Genomic DNA, 19,866 nt, shown 5'->3' with positions numbered 1-19,866 from the left:
GCTTGTCAAATGGAAAATCTGGTGGCACAAAGGACAAGTAGATAAACAAAATGGCTTTTGTGGCTTTTCTGTATGTATGTACAAGTGCAAAAATACAAAACCTTCTAAAAATACCGAGAGAGGCTCATTGGAATGGTGCAGCACAGGGACGTGCTCTGGGTGGGGATACGATGCTGCCTGTCCTGTCCTGTCCTGGTCCCCAGCATGGTGTGACCACAGTGGGCTGCCCTGTGTGCTCTGCCCTGGGCCACTGGGTGCCACGTTGGGCCTGGCCACACTGTGATGGCCATGTGGGCATGTGTGCGTGTCTGTGTCCCCATGGAGAGGGCGATGGGGCCGGTGATGTGGTTCCCACAGAGCCCTGATCTGTTGGGAGATTTAGTTTCTCTTCTCAGCTTGTTTGGAGATGTGTCACTCGGTTTCAGAAACGTAGAAGAGGGTTGCCTGAGGAACTGAAATGCACTTTGTTTGTTTTCAGAGCTACTCAGTGTGGTGATGGTGGGCAGGAAAGCAGGAAGAGGCTTTGAGTCACCGCATCTCTGCATTACTCAGCCTGCTCTGGGCACTGCTGTCATCTCTGAGGTACATCTCTGAAAAAAAGGAAAAGCTTTCCCCCCATCACACACTGCTTTCCTTCCTCTCTTTCCTTCCTCCCTTTCCTTCTTTGTACATACCCATCAAACATAAAGAAGTTTCCATGGCCATATTTTGGATTGGATATATTTAATAGTACTAATGGTAACTCAGCTGTTGGCTGAAAAAAGAAATGACATTCCTCAGGATCCCCAGAGAGATACAGGCAGGCAAAGTCCTTCACGAGACGTCCAGTGTCAGGTAGGGGATAACCTCTGACGCACTACAGATCATTCCTATCAAGGCATTGGGATTTATGCAAAGGAAAAATAAAAATCCCTTTGTTTACTGTTGTATCCCAAAGTACTGTCTGCTCATTCTAAAAAGTGGGATACACTGTTTTTCTGCCTCCTGTATTACCTATATCAGCTGCAAAATCTGGGTTGTACCCATCCTTTGATAGCCTGGACTTTTGGTGCCAGGAAATAAGTGCTGCGGTGTGCTGATAGCCTCAGCTCTGGGGGCTGACATGAAAGTCCCGCCCCCAAGACCAGGATATGGGCACCACTGAGCTGCAGATGCCCAGGCATTTGTTCCAGGAGGCCAAGCTGGGAGATGGCTGCACACCTCATGGTTAGGAAACAGCTTCAGTGCCCCACTGTCCTTCCCTGTCAGCTCAGGGCTGTGAGCCAGGTCTGCCTGGCTTGCAGAACTGGGCTGCTTGGCTCCTTCCTTAAGTTGTTTTTGACTTCCTTTCTAGCCCTGAATGGTTTTGAAGACTGCTATGGCAAAATAGCATTTTTAATAGCTTGTAGTATCCTATTTGCTATCCTTCTTAAGAAGTAATTTGCATCGTAGAACTGTAGAATGGCTTGGGTTGGAAGAGACCTCAAAGACCATCTAGTTCTAACCTCCTCGCCATGGGCAGGGCTGCCAGGCCATGGATCAGCCTGCCCACAAACCCATCCAGCCTGGCTGAACGCCTCCAGGGATGGGGCATGAACAACCTCTCTGGGCAGCAGTGCCAGTGCCTTACCACCCTGAGCGAACAATTTCTTCCTAGCACCTGAAACCTCTGCTCTTTCAGTTTAAATCCATCCTCCCTTGTCCTATCACTGTCTACCTGAGCAATCCCACCTCTCTCAACCTTTCATCACAGGAGAGGTGCTCCAGCCCTCTGACCGTCTTCGTGGCACTACCTCCAGACATCGCTCCAGAAATTATTTGGAATTCAACGTGAAAAAAGAAGGTAAGATGAGGCATCACGAGATTAAAAAATAAAAAGAGGCCTTAATCAAAGGGTGAGTCCAGGGAGAGTGAAATGTGTGTGCAGGCGCTCCGGGGGTTGCCTGGCTGGCCATGGAGGAGGCCCCAGGGGGTGAAGCTGCCTGTGCCTGGTGCTGCCCTGGGAGCAGCCGGCGGTGATCTCTTGCTGTGCCCGGTGTGTGCTGAGCAGTGCTGGGTGAAAGCCATGGCAGCTCCTCCCTGTGTGCTGACATGGCGAGGGGCTGCCAAGCGAGGGGAGGAAAGCTAGTGCACTCTCGCAGAGATGTGATTTAAATCAGCTGTGCTAGAAGGAAAAGCAAAACAAAAAACACCGCTGAAAATCGCTGTGCTAGGAGATGGATTTTGCTTATCTCTTAGGCTGGATGGCCCATCCCACTGCACTCATGGTTTTACACATCCGGTGTTTCTGCTCAGATCCTGATTGGACTTACAGTGCTCCGCGGTCCAAAAATGGCCTTGTTTCCATTATAAGAGCAGGCATGGGTTTCTTTAAATTGTATGTATTTTAAGAACTCATACTGCTTATTTCACAGACTTTAAAAACCTCCCTGTTCTGTGTGTGTGAACGCTCAGAGCCACAGCCAGACACGCAGCCGTGTCCAGTAGCACAGCAACCACACAGTGCAGGAGATGCTGTGCCAGCCTGCGCTGCACCTCTGCAGGAGGGAGAAAGCAAAGCAGCGCCAGTTCTGTCACAGTTACGGGTCCTCCCAGATGTGTTTTCAAAGAAAGGAGCCCCGTGTGACTTGATTTTAAAGTGACCACACTGCACTGTGCCCAGGGCCCAGGCACTGTCCCTGTGGCTGCAGGTGGCAGTGCTGCCGTGTGGGCACTTGTTGTGGCATCACCCTGAGGGCATGGAACGGGCATATTCTCCCATCACCCCAGCACTCCTCTTCCTTCTCAGCCCCGCGGGCTGGGACAGCACCTGATGTCCCCATCCTCACTGCACTCACACAGCCATTGCTCACAGGCCTAATCTGCTGGGTGAGTCACTGCTCTGCACCAGTGCTCAGCTAATGGCATTGCAGAGCAAGGGCAGAGCGCTGGTTTCAGCTCTTACTTTCAGGCCGTGGCCTTTAGTTTTTGCTTCCCTCCCTGTGGCTGGAAAATCATGCACTGATGCTGTTGTCCAAAGAAAGCATTGCTTTCCTGCCTTTGCCAAAAGGAAACCTGAGTAAAGCAAGGAAGGCCGAGCAAGTGAAAGAATGAACAAGCTGAGCTTGGGCAAGTGTCTAAAGCAAACAGTTCTTTAAGGACACGTTATTACAGCAAGTGGGATCTGTGTGCAGTAAGAATCGTTGTTGTGTGCAGAGACGGAAAAATTAAGCAGATTTCTGTAGCTGCCAAGCCTAGTTCTTAACTCCCGCATGGGCACAAACACACGGAGCAGCCCTGGTGAGCTGCAAGAAGAGATTTATGTAATGTGCACCTAAACCACAAGTCACATGGCCCGCTTTCCGTTTTCATACTTTCTGATCGCTCAGAGGAGAAGCGACCCAAACGGCCGTGCTTTGCCATGCACTGAGCGCTGCCCTTCCAGCACCATGTCCCTGCGGCGGCTCGCCCAGCACGGCCAGCGCGAGGGCAGCGGGGATCGGGGCGTGCAGATGGACAGCAGGCGGCTGCAGCAGCTGGTCAGCACGGTGGGGACGCTGCCGAGGGGCCGCAAGCAGGTAGGGCACCTCCAGCCTGCAGGGCACCGTGGTCAGAGGGTGAGTTTGGGTCGCAATGGGCTCCTTCCAGCAGCTGCTGTGTGGGAGCGCTGCCAAGGGAGGTGCGGGAGGAGACTGCGGGAGTGCCGGGGTCAGCAGAGCTCCTGCAGCTGGGGTCCTGCCTGGCTCTTCGTTCCAGCTGTGCTGCGAGGCACAGAGGAGCATCCTGCTGCCTGGTGTTCCCTTAAACTTGGGCGTGCTTCAGCATGGTGGTCTGGCTGGGCTTTGTTCTGCAACCCTGGCAGGAAGCACCTATCGTGGGTTGTTTCCTTCCAAACTTCGGGGTGTTTTACTACAACTATTGTAGCTACTTTGGCTGTCCCTGTTGCTGTGCTTTTCGTAGAGTCAATCACAGAACCACAGTATGGTTGGAAGGGACCCCTCAGCCCAGCCCTGCCGTGGGCTGGCTGCCCCCCAGCTCAGGCTGCCCAGCGCCCATCCACGGCTGGGGCACCTCCAGGGATGGGGCACTCAGCTCTGGGCAGTGCCACGGCCTCACTGCCCCCTGAGGAAGGAATTTCCTCCTCATGTCTGACCTAAATCTCCTCTTCTAGTTTAAAAACACTCCTCTTGTCCTGTCACTATCTGCCCAGGTACAAAGTCAGTCTCTCTCCTGTTTATAAGCTCCCTTTTCATGTGGAACAGCAAATTTCTGTTATTTGCAATGGGAGGCCAACAAAACTGCCTGTTGCTGCTGCTGTAAATTGCCAGCTGAGCAATTGTAGCTCACCTGTTTGTCTTGTGTGAATAAGCCTGAATTGAAAGTGCTTGAAATGCATTATAATTTTGAAGTGTTATTGGAAAACTGGCACATAATGTCCAAGCACTGAAGGCTCTGCTTTGTGCAGCAACAGAAGCACATTCCTCCCATACAATCCTGGGGATGTAAAAGACAGCCAGAAGCAGAGGAGCACTGGGCACGCTGCATTGATGCAGCCACCAGCAGCAGCGATAGAGCAGCACTTTGTGGTTCTGGTGCAGATAAATGAGCAAGAATGGCCGTAATGTGTCTGTGTGTGTTAACAGAGAACTCCAAGTGTGTTACTGCATGGCATCCCTTGCTCCTGCCTGCTTCTCTCTCCAGTTAAACACGGGTTCATAAAATGGAGGTTGTGTTGGTGGTTGCACATTGGCCTGGCTTTGCAGAATTGAAGCCTCGGACGTTTTAGTATATCGACTGTACAATTTAGCGGTAATGTCATTCCTTATTTTTGGCTCAGGTTTATGGAAAGCATGGATGTTTAAGTGCTGATCCTGGCTTTTCTCAGGCCTCTGTAGGCAAAAGGCTGCCTTGCCCGAAGCAGGGATGCTGGATGCTTGTTGCCATGGCCATGCATCAGCTTGGAAACACTATTTGGCCATCACTAGTAGCTGCTGAGAGCTGCCTGCAGCTTTGTGGTGTGTGTATGTGTGTGTCTGCTTTCTGCCTTTTTTGATGGGTGTTGAAGTTATAAATACCTACAGATTTTTTAGGGGAAAGGCGTGAAAGAAAGCTGAGGTCTCTGCATAACAAAAGTGTGATTTGGGTACAATATAGGTGATACTTATAGTGTTAGTGGAAATCCCTGGCTTATACAGTTTTGCAGCCTCCCTGCTTTAGTGCTGAATGCAGAAGTGCAGCAGGAGATCCTCCTTTGATGCCCTACAGAACACAGCATTTGTCTTTCGCAGCTGTGCCTTTTGTCCTCCCAATTTCTGCCCTCCTGAGAAGCTGCACCTCCAGCAGTTTGTGTAAAGAGTTCCCTACTCCAGGCACCGTTCCCATCAGATTTCTTTCTGGTGTTTCGTCACTAATTTTCCTCTTGCACTCCCTGATGTGAGCACAGCAGCCCTCAGATCCCCGTGCAGCCCCTCCTGCCTCAAACCCCTCCGGTGTGTGCTGCTGTGTTCCCCAGCCACGTCCTGCTGTGCTCACCTCTTCCTTGGGAGCGATGTCTGAGAGCTGGCAGCCCATTGGCAGAGGTCACATTGTCCCCCCTGCACAGAATGTTGTCACCAGGCATCGGCTGGCGGTGACTCAGCTCCCCATTCTTAGCTCACTGCAGGAAGGCTGGGACAGCAGACAGCTGATGGGCAGTGATGCTTTCATATCGGGTTGGGACTGGCAGTGCAGCACAGTCCCCCGGGAGAAACAGCCCTTGATGTTTTCTGGATGTGAACAACTGGATCAATATTACCACGTGCTAAGAGCACCCATGATTTTGCTTTTTCTCCGTGGCGTTCCTATCTTGCTAGTGCTGAATGTTGTGTTTAAAAGACTTGGAAAAATGCTACATTTGAGGGACTGATTTCAACCTAACAGCAGCACAGCGGCACTCCTCCAGCAGCAGCTTCCTTTAGGCCGCAGGGAGCCCTGAGGAGCTGTGACCCCACTGACCCTTTTCCTTTCCCCTTTCTGCTCGCAGCTCGCTCTGACCAGATCCAGCTCCCTGGGGGACTGCTCCCGGCCGCAGAGGTACGGTGATGCCCCGCCAGCTGTGCTCACACAGTGCAGCCCTGGGTGGGATGGACTCACGGGGGAAGTAGGGTGGAGGGGCTCAGGAATGGGGTCGTAGAAAGATAAGACATCCCAGTTGGAAGGGACCCACAAGGAGCAGCGAGCCCCGCACAGCCCCACTTGAACCCAAAGTCTGAGGTTGGTGTCCCAGCTCTCCCTGAGCTCCAGCAGCTCGGGGCTGTGCCTGCTGTACTGGGAGCTGCGCTGTGCCCTCCGCCCTCTGCAGCACAGCCTTTCCCTGCTGTACAACCTGGGTAATCCTGAATGCTTTTCTTGCAGACACTTCATTTCTATATTCAAAGAAGATAAAGAGACATTTGGGTTTGAAATCCAGGTAAGACTTATGTGACAAATTGATTCATTTAAAGATAAAATACTGTGCGAAATCTTCAGCATCACATCCTCCAAGCTAGATTAACACGGGATAGGGTAGAGAAAGACACCTGTAAGTCCTTTGTGAAACTGGAGTGCTTCAGAAGTGCTACAGAAAAGGGATGTGCTTCTGAGGAGTCCTCAGGTCACAGCTGAGAGCCTGGTCCCATGGCAAGTTGGAGTGCTGACCATAGGAGACCACAGCTCAGATATGAAGCGGGCAGTGGGAACGCCTTCTTTCCTCCTTAGGCAATCGTGTTTTCAGAGAATGCCACGTGGAAATATTTTTATATAAAAGAGAGAGATCAAAATCCTCTCCTTTTTCTAGAAAGCCCTTGTGCCTGCTGTATGAAATGACCTGGCACTGCCATGCACAGAGGGAGGTGCTAGCTCTGGTGAAAGGAGTGCTCTGGGGAGTTGATGCTGTGACTAATGGTTGTGTGAGTGTTCGGCTCGGGAACACTTTCAGAGAGCTTTCAGAAGGGAAATAATTGAGTCAATTATCGGGCTTTTGTATAAATTGTCAGGGCAGATTTTCATTATACGTGACATTCTGATTAAAAATAATTGTTCTTGGCGTATTTCTTCCTGAACGTACATTCAGTGTGAGCATTTCACTAGAAAGTCCAGGCTGTGAAATGACAGCGTCAGTTTGGTACCAAGCATAAGGCATTATTTAGAAGCTGCAGTTTCATTATTGCTACGTAGGCAAACCAGAGTACGAGGATGTGAAATTCTGGGTCTGCCATCTGCAAGGAGCTCTCAGAGCTACAGCCACGGCTGAACGCGGGTCTCTTGTGTGCTGCTTGTACTGGTACTGGTCCGAGCTTCTTGTACTGGTACTTCCCACTCGTTAAGTGGATTCTGGTGGTGAGACAGACTCAGTGTGTCTCTGTGCCCAGATGTTTGCACATCAGCTGCTTCGAGTCACATCTTTCCCAGCACTGCGGCCACCTAAAGCCCAGTTATCCACCCAAAGTAACAACCCGGCTTCTGTGGTCTGTGAAGAGAGGAAGGTGCGTGGTGAGGGAATCCCATCCTCCTGGTCAAAAGTGGGGCTCTTAGGGCACCAGTCACTCGCTGGGGACATCTGCCTCTCTGGTGGCTCTGGCAGGGATGCTGAGCTGATGGACAGACGTCTCAGCTAGGCATGGTGAATCTCACCCTGCTTCTCTGGGCCGCTCAACGTGGTCCATACAGAAGGACAGGCACGTCCTACTGCCTCAGTTATGCAGTGGTATATCCTTCAGAACCCTCAGCACAGAATCACAGAATGGCCAGGGTTGGAAGGGACCTCAAGGCTCATGAAGCTCCAACCCCCCTCATTACAGGCAGGGCCATCAGCCTCCACATTTCACACCAGCCCAGGCTGCCCAGGGCTCCATCCAACCTGGCCTTGAACACCTCCAGGGTCGGGGCATCACATCATTTGGTGTTCTTAGTTTAGCTGAAAGTTTTGCTGATGGTTTTAAGGCTGAAATCACCACATTGGTGTGATTTGCTCAAATAAACTCTGACCTCGTGATAGAATTCATTTCTGTTCAATGTTGACTGAGAAATTTGGGAATCTATCATGACGTATGTAAGAAGGTTTTCAGGAACTTCAGTTTCAGTCTTAAACATCCTCTTGGCAGAGGATGTGGCTGAATACTGATATTTGCATGCAACCCAAAATACATTTCCTGTCATTGCAAGATGCTCAGGTCGTATCTCCCAGTTTAGCATTTTTTTCTAAATGAATGTCAGAGTTGATACCAGCACGATGGATTCTACCAAGAGTTATGATAATACAACCTGCTCAACACAGCATTCTCATTTTAAAAAAGCGTGTGAAATGAAAATAGATCACATGACAGTATTTTAAATATTACTTGTAGTCATGTCTTCAATATCAGCAGCACTTTTTCTTTGCTATTTGCAGACTATTAGATTTCCAAACCAAACTGATTACTCCTTGGAGGTATGCACTTGCGTCTGCAAAATTCAAGAGGAAAGTCCTGCCCATTTTTCTGGACTTCAAATTGGTAATGACTTGTTTTCTTTCCTATCTGTGGGTGGCCATAGTTGTTTTTCTCCACGTTAGTTTTGTTTTAGAGAATGTGGAAGGGATGTGTATGCTGAAGATGCTCATTGTAGCTTCTGCTTATCTCTACAGGCGATATTCTTGCCAGTGTCAACGGAGTGAACACTGATGGTTTTACTCACAAGCAAATTGTAGACTTGATAAAGTCTTCAGGGAACTACTTAAGGTAGGCTTCTGCCCTTCACAGTGCTTTGAGTTTGACGCTGTCCTGCTGGAAACCATCAAACCTTCTTGTGCTAAGCAGCAGTGCCACGCTCATAGACACGCAGCACTGTGATGTGCATCTCTTGCCCACGCCGTGACTTTGCTCATCCCACAGCAGCTGCTGAATCCATCGGTGGAGGGGAGGTGATGGCACATCAGGGCACCTTCCGTCCCATGTGCATCCCCTCCCTGAGGACCCCATGGCACCATGTGCTGCTGCAGGGCACCTGTCCCCCATGCTGGTACCCAAAGCCCCTCTTCTTTCCAGGCTGGAAACTGTCAACGGGGCCCTGTTCCTGAGGAAGACGGAGCTGGAGACCAAGCTGCAGCTGCTGAAGGTAACGTGGTGAACCACTGTGCTGCTGTGAAGCTCAGAGTGCTACCGTGGGTCCGCTGTCTGTGGGGGTGGCCATGGGGTGCAGTGGGGGCTGGGGAGCCGCGTGTCCCCAGTGCTGCTGCTGCCAGACCCACTGCCTCCCTGGTGGATGCTGCAGGGGCCGGGTGCCCTGCTGTGTGTGGAGGTGATGTCAGCAGCACCTCACTGAGCGCACTGCGGCATCGCTCTGGCTGCAGCACCAGCTGTCACGCCACAACCACGGGGCCTTGGCTCCCCATTGCATCCCTGGGACCCACATGTCTCCAGCTCTGGGGCTGCAAAGCGTCTCTGTGAGCCCCTGGGCATCTTCTGAAAGCATCCGAGTTCTCGTCCTGCCAGGGGTGCTGAGCTTCTCCAGCTTTTTTGCTGCCTGATGCAGGGAAGAAGTAATGCTGACTGCATGTCATAGGCTTGTTTTTCATTAGGTGAAATGATGAAAAAATAATCAAAAAATCATTTTGATAATTTTGACCTCCTCTTAAGATAACTTTGGCCTCTTCTTAAACTTGGTCAGACTGAGAATTGATGAGTGCTGTAAGTGAACAGTAAGCTGGGCCAGCATTTGGAGAATGTCAAAGCATGATGTGTAGACACTTCGGAGTATTCTTTACGTGATGGAGAGTTTTTCCTTATAGCAGCACTGAGCCAAGGCCCTCCCTGCAGGAATGGGGTACTTCAAACTGGATACTGATCTGGCTAGAATAAACCTCACGATAAATATTCAGGCTTGCCAGAACTTTGCAGCGGGGATGGGATTTGCCATCTGTGTGCATCTGGGGACAATGCCTGTGTGAGCAGCGCTGTGGCTGCCCCTCCCCGAGTTCAGAGAACTCAGGAAGACAGACGCTGCTGTGAAACACTCAGCTTTCATGTTCAGATAGCAGTGGTTTCCCAAAAGTGCTAAGCCTCTGCAAGCAGAGCTTTCACTGTTGTGTGAAGTTGGGTGTGGGCCTGGCCCTGTGTGTCGGCACTCCTGCCTGATGCACGGCACAGGGCTGTGCCCAGCATCAGTGCTGTGTCACCACACCATGCCACCGAGCACCGGGCAGGCTGCTGGTGAGGTCTGATGGGATGGGAGAAACCGCCCTGCCACGTGGCTGTGCTTTTGGCTGGGGCTGAGGGATGGCAAACAGCCCCAGGGCAAGGGCTGCTGCAGTTCTGGTGCCTTACCCCAAAGCCGTGGTGTTTTGATTGGTGTTGCTGGAATGTGAAGCACAGAAAAATGTGCAAGGAACAGCAATATTGTCCACGCAAGCTTTGCCTGGGCACTCTGCATGGATAGCCATGTAACTTGCCAGACTGCCCTGTCGTGTGTGCTCATGCAGGTTGCCAAGGAAATGTGTGGTGCTTTCTTGTGGACCCAGCAGGCACTCACTTGGCAGCTTCTTAACCAGTGCAGCACTTATTTGTTAGATCAATGGCTGACCTGCAACAGAGGAAATAACGTAATGCTGCTCGCTGGTAGAGTGGGATGCCAGCACGTGCAGGCTGCACAGTGGCTCAGTGGAAGGCCATCTGAGTACATTCCAGATTTCAGCCTTCTGCTTTTGCACATCTCACGCAGACAGTGCCTCAGCCAAAGCTTTGCTCAGGGAAGCTGTGCAGCTTGCTGGAGGAGGCTCGCTGAGCCCCAGGAATGCTGTGTTGTGCAGAAAGAGGGCACACCTCCGCATCCTGTAGGCAAAGAGTGCTCTCTGGGAACCTGCTTTATTTGAAGTGTTTTGTAACTTTGTGAAAGTGTGAATGACAGTCAGCTCTTTTAATCCTTCGCAGCAAACTCTGCAGCAGAAGTGGGTGGAGTTGCGCTCCCTGCACTTACAGGAACAGCGTTTGCTGCATGGTGAGTCTCCGTTTCCGGGTGGGAAACCGCAGCGCTGCTGAGACCTCTGGGGGAAGCTGGGGCTGAGCAGCACCAGCCATTCCTCTAACCTGGTTTCCATCTGCTTTCTTTTTTTCCGTCTTAATGAGGGCACGGGCTGACCCCTGGGGAAGCTTTTTATCAGTGTCTAAAGAATTTGGGTGCTGGACTGATGCATGAGTTCTAGGAGACGAGTTCAAGTGGGTTGGAAAGCTTCTTTTCTGTTCTCTGTTTTTAACTGGACTTTAAAACAAACAAAGCCTTCCTCTCCTTATGTGTTGCCTGAGGAGAAAATTTGCTTCTGCATTTTGGGGCAAGGCAGCAGTAGAGGGTCCTGTATAGCTGGGAACGTGGGGTGAGATGTGGTGTGGGTGAGATATTGCCCAGTCCCACGGTGGGATGGAAGGGCAGGAGGCCGGGCCAGAACGAAAGCCCAGCTGGTGGCCCTGGCTGGGCGGAGAAGAGGAGCCGGGCTGACCGCCCAGCAGCAGATCTGGGCAGCTCTGCAGAGCCGTAGGCTGCGTCTGCTTGCAGGAGCTCACTGATGCCGTTGAATAATGCTCCTTCTTGACCTCTGCTTCCAGGAGAGGTGAATGACAACGCTCTGCTGGAGCTGGAAGAGGCCAACTTATTTGGGGACTGTACACCAAGACCACTCTCTCCGACCAAGACCCGATTCTCCAGCGAGAGCAGCTCCCGGAGCCGCCTGAGCTCCATGACTCTGGACAGCGAGGACAGCTTCTACCAGAGCGGTGCCTTCGACGACTCCGCCGCGGAGAGCTTGAGCCGCCAGTCCAGCGTGGACGACGACTGCTTCCTGCCCAGGGATGGTGATGGCACGGCCGGGAGGTGCTCCCTGCGCAGGCACCGCAGCATCAGCCTGGCCAGCAGCGGCTCCATGTCCCCGCTGTGGGAGAGCGGCGGCAGCTCCAGCAGCTTCGGGACGCTCCCGAGGAAGAGCAGGAGATCCAGCGTTAGAAAGCAGCTCCTGAAATTCATTCCAGGCCTCCACCGGGCGCTGGAGGAGGAGGAAAGCCGGGTGTGACACTGCGTTCCCCAGGAGCAGGAGGAGCAGCATGAGGCTGCGTTTGTTCCTTACCCACACGGCCTTACAGCGGGACTGATGGTATTTAAAATGCTCTGATTTATTAATTATTTTAATTTTTAATCAGAGTAAATCGTGGACTTTTTCATTAACATAAAAGATGGCTAGCTCCAAGAGGTGAAGAACTGTGAACGACTCCCTCAGCATATTTAGTGTTAATGACGGGTTTTAATCAAGTGCGATTTTTCTATTTATTTTCTGTTACCGAAGTCAGTCTTCAGAGATCTTCAATAAAGCAAGAGCTTCTACTAAGCCGGTGACCAGGAGCAGGGCAGAGCCCAGACCTCGTGCAGGGGTAGGTCCCAGAGGTGATGCTGGGACAGACAGTGCTCAGCCAAGCCTCCCTTACTGCAGGGGATGTGCAGCACAAACGTCCTGGGTCATGCAGCAGAGCCCCGCGCCCAGCCTGTGCTGCAGAACTGCACGCTGGTGATGGAGGAGAGCTGCTGTGCTGCTGGCTTATGCAGGACATAAGGTGTCGGTGCTGATACAGGAGGGATGTGCTGCGGTGGGGTGCGTGGCGGTGAGTGCAGGGCGAGTGTGCTGGAGAGCAGCAGCAGTGCTGGGCAGAGGTCCCTTCCAACATAACCCATTCCGTGATTCTATCATCTGTGAGTTTGGGAGGGAGGAAAACAGGCTGGTGGCAATGCTGAGATACTGAAGAGAGAATCCCAGTGGAGTGGGGACCGTAGCAGTGTGGTGCTCTGTGCCCCATGTTGTGATACAGCCTAGCAGTGTGGCAATTTGGGCCCTGCTGAAGCCATGGGACTTTTTTGTGCCATTCCTACCAGGCTTGCTAGAAGAGTATTTTTTGTGCTGCGTCAGCCCAGTGACAGGTCATTTCTGCGCTAGGTATCATCACCATCACCTCTTGAGGTTGTTGTGGTCAGATTGGCTTACTGGAATTTCAGCAGGTTGGAGAAAATGCTCATCAGCATGCCATGGTCTGACCGCACCACTCAGGCTCACTGAGCTCTTAGCTCTGCACGGTGCAGAGGCAGGTGTTCACCACGAGGATGAGCGGGGATGGCCGTGCTGTAGTGCAACCAACCCCTGGCCAGGGCTCCCCATGGCTGTCCTCATTGGAGCTCCTTTGTAGACACAGAGGTTTCAACCCATGGTTTGCTGTCCTGAGGCGCAGCTTCCCTTTGCAAACAGAGGTGTTTGAAAGAATAAGGAGAAGTAGAGGTCACTCCCAAGTGGACGCTGATGGCAGACATTGAGCTGTCCGAGTGAGAGCGACAGCAGCCATGGGCGCCGTGGCCAGGCAATCCAGTCGATTTAATGCCCAGAAGAGATCCTACATTTAAAAGGGGACATTACACTCAGTCACGCTTGTGCAGCGCACGTATTCCCATTTTGTACCTCCTGCCAAGTGACATGCCTGATTTATTGGTGGAAAGACATCTGACTTGGCTAATTTGTTTGCTTATCCGTACTAAATGATGCCTGGGGAAGCCATACCTTCAAAGTACCTTCCAAGTCCATCTCAGTATCCAGATTAAACACCAGAAATACACAGATTGCGAATGGGCTAAGAGCCCTCCTTGGTGCATAATGTTATGAGGAAACAGACTGGGAATTCCTGAGGTACCATCATTTTCACTTGTAAGTAAATATATGGTTTATTTTCTGGGCTTCCAGAAAATGGGCATCTCTGCCCCCACGGCTCCCCAGAAACACGCTTTGCATTGCCATCACACGCTCCTTGGTGCAGGCTGCGGGCTCTGGGCAGGGCAGTTGCATTGCTGCCCATCCTGCTCCTCCTTTTGCATGAAAGGTGTTCAAAATGTGATGTGAGCTTTGCTCCTGGGGCTGCATCTTGGTGGGAATTAATGCAGGTTTATGGTCACGAGCAATAACTCCTGGTGTGGGAGTGTAACTCACTGTGCTAGCTGATGCGTGCCTGCTGGTAGTGTGGAGGAACCCAGCGTGTCCGTGCACCCAACTGGCCTAAGAAAGCCTTAAAAAGACTGTTAGGGAGGCGATGCTGTTTCTGCAGCGGTGAGAGAGAGCTCTGGTTGCTACGGCACAGTGCGTGACCACAGCGCGGTGTTCTGGCGGCCAGGAGCTGCACGACGCATCAAAAACAGGATGTGGGCGATCAGAGCTCTGCAGCGGGCTGGGGGCCGGGGGGGGGGGAGGGAGGAGCACGGGCAAACTGCAGAGCCGAGGGAACGAGCGCTGTTCTGAGCGGCGCTGCTCCGTGCGAGCGGCACCAGACAGCGCTCAGGGCGGCCCGAGCTGTGCGAGGGGAATCACAGAACCGCAGACCATCTCGAGTTGGAAGGGACCCGCAAGGAGACCATCGAGTCCAACCCCTGGCCCCACATAGGACCACTGCAAACCGAAACCCTATGGCTGAGAGCGGTGTCCCAACGCTCCCTGAGCCCCGGCAGCGCTGGGCTGTGCCCACTGCCCTGGGGAGCTGTGCCGTGCCCACCGGTTGGCTCGGAAGGGACCCCAGAGCCCCCCAGCCCCTCCCGTGCTGCGGGCTGCTTGTCGCCAGCAGCTCAGGGCCCAGATGGGCTGCCTGGCCTTGGGTGGGGTTTGTGCTTGGCTCTCTCGGGCTGTGCTTTCTGTAGCTGAAGTTTTTTGGTTTTTTTTCTCCCCAAAGCCAAGAGATGCGTTCTGGCTTCTGCAGGGATTATGGTGGAAAACTATTCTGGCTTCGAAGTTGTGTTATCCTGCAACTGCTCTCCCCTTGCAGACTGGAGACCTGGCCCTGGAAGCCGTGGGCATACATGGGGTTTCTGCACCTCCCTGTCTCAGCCTCGGGTTTCTGCCTGCCCCTGGTTCCATTCTGCTCGGAGGCAGCTCTCATTTCAGTGGTTGATCTCCGTGTTTCAGGGCCGGCTGTGCTTCTTCTGCCTTGTGTGTGTGCTTCTGCCCAGGTGAGTTCTGCTTTCGCTCAATATTTCTGTTCTGTGCAACTGGTTCAGAGGCTTCAATGCAAAGCAGCTGGAGGCAGCCAGCTCTCATGGCACTGAGGGGGTTATGGAGTGCAGTTCCCTGGGGTGCAAGTAGTGAGCACACCTTGCACGAAGCTGGGAATTGCCTTTGGTCAGTACCATTCCATTCCAGCCACAATTCAGATGAGACAGTCCTGGAACTTCGTGCCTACCGCACAGCCCCATTACATCCACAGTTGTGCACCTCTGTGCCTTTCAGACCGGGCAGCACTAAGTTGCAGCAGTAGTCAAGGAGTCTCCGATGGCCTCGGCTCACTGCTCCTGGAACAAGGGCAAGAGCAGCACTGCCTTGCCCTGACCCAAGGCTGCAGCACCCACCACAGCCGAGCTGTGTGACTGGAGCAGAAATGGGGCGGCAGGCGATGAGCTGTGGAGAGCACAGGAGCCCTGTGAGCACCTCACGGAATGGCTGCTCAGTATTGCTGAGATGGAGTTGTTGTGGCTCTAGTGAGGCTCTCCGACGTTTGCCTTCCTGCTGTCTGCACTCACAGTGCTACCTGCGAGATGTGAGGGGAGGGACTTCTGGAGTGGAAACGTCCTGCTTCAAAGGTCACTCGGGAAGTGGTTCAGAAGAGATTCGTGCAAATAGTGCTATGACCACGAGGTGCTAATTGGGAATGGTGCCTGTGGGTGAGGACGGTGTGCCACCAACAGACGGCACCAGGCTGTGTCTCAGGGTTTCTACAGCGCCGTGGCCACCAGAGGGAAGCTCTGGGGACAGGACCTGGCCAACAAGGAGCAGCGTTCAGGGGCCCTTTGGATGAGTTTGCAGCTATGCCGATAGCTCAGAAGAACAGAAACAACCTCTCAGCTCCGCAGCCTGTGACGCACACATCTTGATGGCACCTGCAGCAGTTTCCCATCATCTGCATCCGTTTTTCTTGGACTCATTTTTCCAACAAAAGATTAACGTTATGAATCAATCCCACCAACCCCACTTACAGCGCAATTGGAAGTTGTTGAGTTACAGATGCAAACTCACGGCTGAACTAAAACAGTCACAGGGCTTTGGCTCTGCTTTTAATCAAGGTCTGACCTCAACAAGAGGATTTCCAAATCCCAAAGATGTCAGAAATGTTGCATTGTATGAATACAAAAAAGTCGTTCAGAGCAGGAGATTACATCCTTATGTAAACCTGGCTCTGGTCGGCAGGGCAGGGTTCAGCTGTGGTCAGGAAAGGGCCGGCTGCTCGCGCAGCCCTCACACGCCGTCTGCCTGGAAGGTCCGGCTGGCAGCTCCTATGCGCGCATTTATCTCACGCCTTCCCCTTCCATATTCCTTCAGGGAGCATTTCTGCAGCCCAAAGCTGCCTGTCCACGGAGCGGCCGCTGAGCATCCCATGGGATGTGATGCGATGTCAGCGCCCTCGCTCCGTGCCGATGGTACCGATGCGGCCCGGCGCACCGGAGCTGCGCGGGGCAGAGCTGGGGCCGCGCTAAGCCGGTTATGGGGCTGCGACGGGGCGGTCACCCTCTGCGGATTATGAGGCGAGAACAGTCGGTGCTCCCGCTGCGGGGAAAGGCACAAAGGGCCATTGTGCGGGAAGACAAAATCTCTGTGTGTGACCGCGGCTGACACGTTAGAGCCCCGCTCCGTGCGCCAGCACAAAAGCCGCCTTGCTTCATATTGTTTGTTTATGTAAATGGCAGCGGGCATTTAACCGTGCGGCCGGGGCACCCGCGTGGGGGGTGAGACGCCGATTGGGCCCCGCGGTGGCACGGCCAAACCCCGCGCTGTCACCGCCGGGGCTGAGCAGGGCCGGCTGCCCGCACACGCGGCTCGGCGCCGGGCGCTCAGCATGAGCGAGAACGAGCCCTCGGTGCCCGGCCTGCCCGCGTGCAACGGGACTGCGGCCCCCCAGGAGGGCCTGCCGCTGGCTGACGGCATCACCGATGGCATCACCGGGGCCGTGGGGACGGTGCCCTGCGTGGAGGCAGGTGTGCAGCCCGGCGCTCTGCTGGCGAAAGGAAATGTGGAGGAAAGCGGGAACTCGTTGGCCGAGGATGTAGCACGTGGGGACTGCGATGGAGAGGAGCGATGCGGAGGTAATGTGCGGTGCTGTCTTTTTGTTTAGTATTTGGGCAGAAAAGTTTCCATTTGATGTGCAGCCTTAGGAACAGCGGGATGTGTTATGTGTGCTGCTCAGAGCTCCTGAGCTGCAATTGTGGGTATCAAGACTCGGAGTAATTGTTAGCGACAGATCTGAGCTGGTGGTTATGAAGAATGGATTGGAATGTATGTGACCAAAGAAAAGAGCAATTTCTTAGCTCCGTTCGAAAATTCTGCTGCCAATCTGCAACAATTAAAACCTAATTATTGCTACTTACTGTTCCATGAGTCCAATACTTGTCCTTTGTATTTCCCAAAGAAAAGCAAGAGGAGAACACTGCGACGCTGCAGGAGGGAACAGCTGAACCCCAGGCTACAACTAAGCCCCAGGACTTGGGAGCCTGCAGGCAGGAGCTGGAGGAAGGTAATGCGGAGTGCCGTGGGCCGGAGCCTGAGCATGGCAGCAAGCAGCCTCCCAGACAGTGTTACGCAGAGTTTTATCAGTTCCAAATTCAGCCAAAACCTCGCATTGCATTGCAGAGGAGAGAGATGCATTCCTGCCCATAGCTGCGTGTCCTCAGAACCCAGACCTTTTCCTCCCCGATTTATGAGGGCTCCAGTGTAATGTCCCAGTGCTGACCATTCATGTGGACATGTGGACACTCCTGGGCTCCTTACGGGGACAAGGGGTGGCTGGGATGAGAGCTGTTGGCTCCAGGAATGGCTGCTGCCATCCCACGTTGCTGCCCCCACCCGCGTGCCCAGCAGGCTGCCGTGAGCTGCTGGTTCCTATATGTCAGCTGCCACATCGATACTGAGCTCCTCGTCAGAGGGGAGCAAATGAGCAGCTTGGGGTGGTTGTCACAGAGCTGAGCTGTGTGAATGCAGATATAGGAGATATATGGCCGTTCCTCGTGATCAGAAACTGGTGTGCCTTTCCCTAAGAAAGCAAGAAATATATGAGCATTTGTCCTGAGCAAAATACATCTGAATGGCTCTGAGATGAATCAGGATGGAGGCTTTCCCTCTCCACACCGCCATCCCCGCTCCAGCTGTGCTGCTTTGCAAGTGCACAGTAAAATCTATTAAACGATCCTGCACGGCCCCCTCACCTCAGCCACGAGCACTTTATCTCCAAATTGCAGGCAGCTTTTTAGCATCTGACCAATTTAGTCTAATTACTACCCAGAACCCTGCAGGCAGACACTGAATAGAGTGTTTGTTGTGACATGGGAGCAGAGATGTGCCAAGCAGAACAATACCAAATGCTTCCCAAGTGGGGACGTGCATTTGCCCACGCCCTGGGTGGGCAGAGGGTCTGAGCCCCAAGGGGTGCAGCTATGGCACTGTTGTATGCGGGGCTGTGCCTGCAATGCGTGCGTGCACGGTGGGTGCAGCCTGGGGGGGTCACACCTCATCCTGGGGGTGTCACATCTCACCCACTGGGTGGGACGGGGCTCACCATGCTTCTCTGTGCCGCAGGGCAGCGGGCGCTGAGCACAGCAGGCAGTCCTGGTGGGGAGGATGCGGTGACCCCCACGGACAGCACCGAGCAGCGAGGGAATGACGCCGAGGAGGAAGAAGAGGAGGAGGAAGAGGAGGAGGAGGAGGACACCGAGGAGGACGAGGTGCAGGTGATAGAGGTGCCGAAGGGGAGCGGCGCGGTCCCCCAGCAGCAGGAGGGCAGCGTGGAGATGTCCCCCCCCGGCAGCCCCGCTTGCAACGCACCGGCAGAGAGGGCTGGGGAGCATCTGGGGCTGGGGAAGAAGAACGACATCTCCAGGCACAGCTACTCCCGGTACAACACCATCTCCTACAGGAAGATCAGGAAAGGAAACACCAAACAAAGAATCGATGAATTTGAATCCATGATGCACTTATAAACCGAGGTGGGGAATCTCTTAGTGTGCCCGAGAGCTCGCGCTGGTTCTGGTTTTGTTTGTGTCCCAAGACACGGCCTTCACACAGCACGGATCCACCTCTGCTTCCTTTTTGTATGTGATTTCCCAACTACCTTCCCCTTGACAGCAGGTGGGGCATCCATAGGACGGAAGTTTGCTGAAGGTGTAACGTCAATTCACTTCAAGTTCGCCTGTTTCTTTTCTCTCCATTTTTCATACCCACACTCACACAGCAGCATGCCCTGAGCACATTGCAGTCCTCGTGCTGCTGGGGTGGTTGGGGCCACGCAGCCCAGCCTCACTGAGCACAGCCCAACCCAGCCCCATGCAGCCCTGGGATCAGTCCAGTCCAGCCTCCCAGCACACAGCTGTGTTCTCCACATGCTGCCATTTTGCATTGTGGCTGCATTTCTTAATGTTTCTTCTCAATTTTCAAACTAAGTTTAGATGCAATTTTTTTTTTTTTTTTTTTGAGACAAAGCAGATTTCAGGGGTAATGTTTTTTTGCCACCCGAACGCAGCTTTTCCCCTTTCTCCATTTTAAAGCTCTCTTGTACAACCACAGTGCTGTGGATGCGGTCTCTTTCAAACTATTTTATGGAAAGCTTTGTCTTGAGTTGGGACTGAGCTTAGCAGATATCATTCCAGAAAGGACTGGGGATGTTCTGGGAAAGGAGAGGCGGTCTGAGCAGGGTTGGACTGTGACTCCCACCCCAGCACTCCCCTTCAGCCATCATTGCTTTTTTAATTCTCAGTTTTACATTATTTCCAGCAGCACTGAGTATTGCTTTGACTTTTTTGTTCCACAGAAAGGCAATTATTTATTGGCAACGTCAAAATAATAAATGGCAATTCTGTATTGTACAAACAAAA

At 53.0% G+C, this 19,866-nt stretch overlaps 2 protein-coding genes across 5 annotated transcripts; both read left to right on the top strand.

Annotated features, from left to right (window-relative positions):
• Nucleotides 1–3,319: 3,319 nt before the first annotated feature.
• On the top strand, nucleotides 3,320–12,322 carry CYTIP (cytohesin 1 interacting protein). 2 transcript variants are annotated; one of them, XM_019617268.3, is made up of 8 exons: nucleotides 3,320–3,575; nucleotides 5,981–6,030; nucleotides 6,352–6,406; nucleotides 8,366–8,468; nucleotides 8,600–8,693; nucleotides 9,000–9,069; nucleotides 10,881–10,947; nucleotides 11,550–12,322. In XM_019617268.3, exons 1-8 carry the CDS (start codon nucleotides 3,408–3,410, stop codon nucleotides 12,008–12,010), a joined length of 1,068 nt encoding a protein of 355 aa, XP_019472813.2. In that variant the 5' UTR covers nucleotides 3,320–3,407; the 3' UTR covers nucleotides 12,011–12,322. The 2 variants fall into 2 exon arrangements, with proteins under 2 accessions (XP_019472813.2, XP_010712377.2); XM_010714075.4 differs by having other exon boundaries at nucleotides 3,322–3,536.
• A 62-nt stretch (nucleotides 12,323–12,384) lies between these two features.
• Nucleotides 12,385–19,866, top strand: ERMN (ermin). Of its 3 annotated transcripts, none has more exons than XM_085228066.1 (4): nucleotides 12,385–13,678; nucleotides 14,781–17,088; nucleotides 17,412–17,516; nucleotides 18,575–19,866. In XM_085228066.1, exons 2-4 carry the CDS (start codon nucleotides 16,842–16,844, stop codon nucleotides 18,973–18,975), a joined length of 753 nt encoding a protein of 250 aa, XP_085084192.1. In that variant the 5' UTR covers nucleotides 12,385–13,678; nucleotides 14,781–16,841; the 3' UTR covers nucleotides 18,976–19,866. The 3 variants fall into 3 exon arrangements, with proteins under 3 accessions (XP_085084192.1, XP_085084191.1, XP_010712262.2); XM_085228065.1 differs by having other exon boundaries at nucleotides 14,688–17,088; XM_010713960.4 differs by having other exon boundaries at nucleotides 12,385–17,088.

This window comes from Meleagris gallopavo, chromosome 7, assembly GCF_905368555.1.
Source record: "Meleagris gallopavo chromosome 7, MGAL_WU_HG_1.1, whole genome shotgun sequence".
Taxonomy (NCBI): domain Eukaryota; kingdom Metazoa; phylum Chordata; class Aves; order Galliformes; family Phasianidae; genus Meleagris; species Meleagris gallopavo.
Note: the sequence above shows the minus strand (reverse complement) of the source record. Positions and strands in the feature narration are given on the sequence as shown.

Excerpts from the sequence above, each read along its gene's own strand:
- ERMN (XM_085228066.1), top strand. The coding sequence starts at position 16,842 with ATGAGCGAGAACGAGCCCTCGGTGCCCGGCCTGCCCGCGTGCAACGGG. Across the intron at positions 17,089-17,411 it reads TGGAGAGGAGCGATGCGGAG|AAAAGCAAGAGGAGAACACT; the intron begins GTAATGTGCGGT and ends TATTTCCCAAAG. Across the intron at positions 17,517-18,574 it reads CAGGCAGGAGCTGGAGGAAG|GGCAGCGGGCGCTGAGCACA; the intron begins GTAATGCGGAGT and ends TCTGTGCCGCAG.
- CYTIP (XM_019617268.3), top strand. The coding sequence starts at position 3,408 with ATGTCCCTGCGGCGGCTCGCCCAGCACGGCCAGCGCGAGGGCAGCGGG. Across the intron at positions 6,031-6,351 it reads GACTGCTCCCGGCCGCAGAG|ACACTTCATTTCTATATTCA; the intron begins GTACGGTGATGC and ends CTTTTCTTGCAG. Across the intron at positions 6,407-8,365 it reads CATTTGGGTTTGAAATCCAG|ACTATTAGATTTCCAAACCA; the intron begins GTAAGACTTATG and ends TGCTATTTGCAG.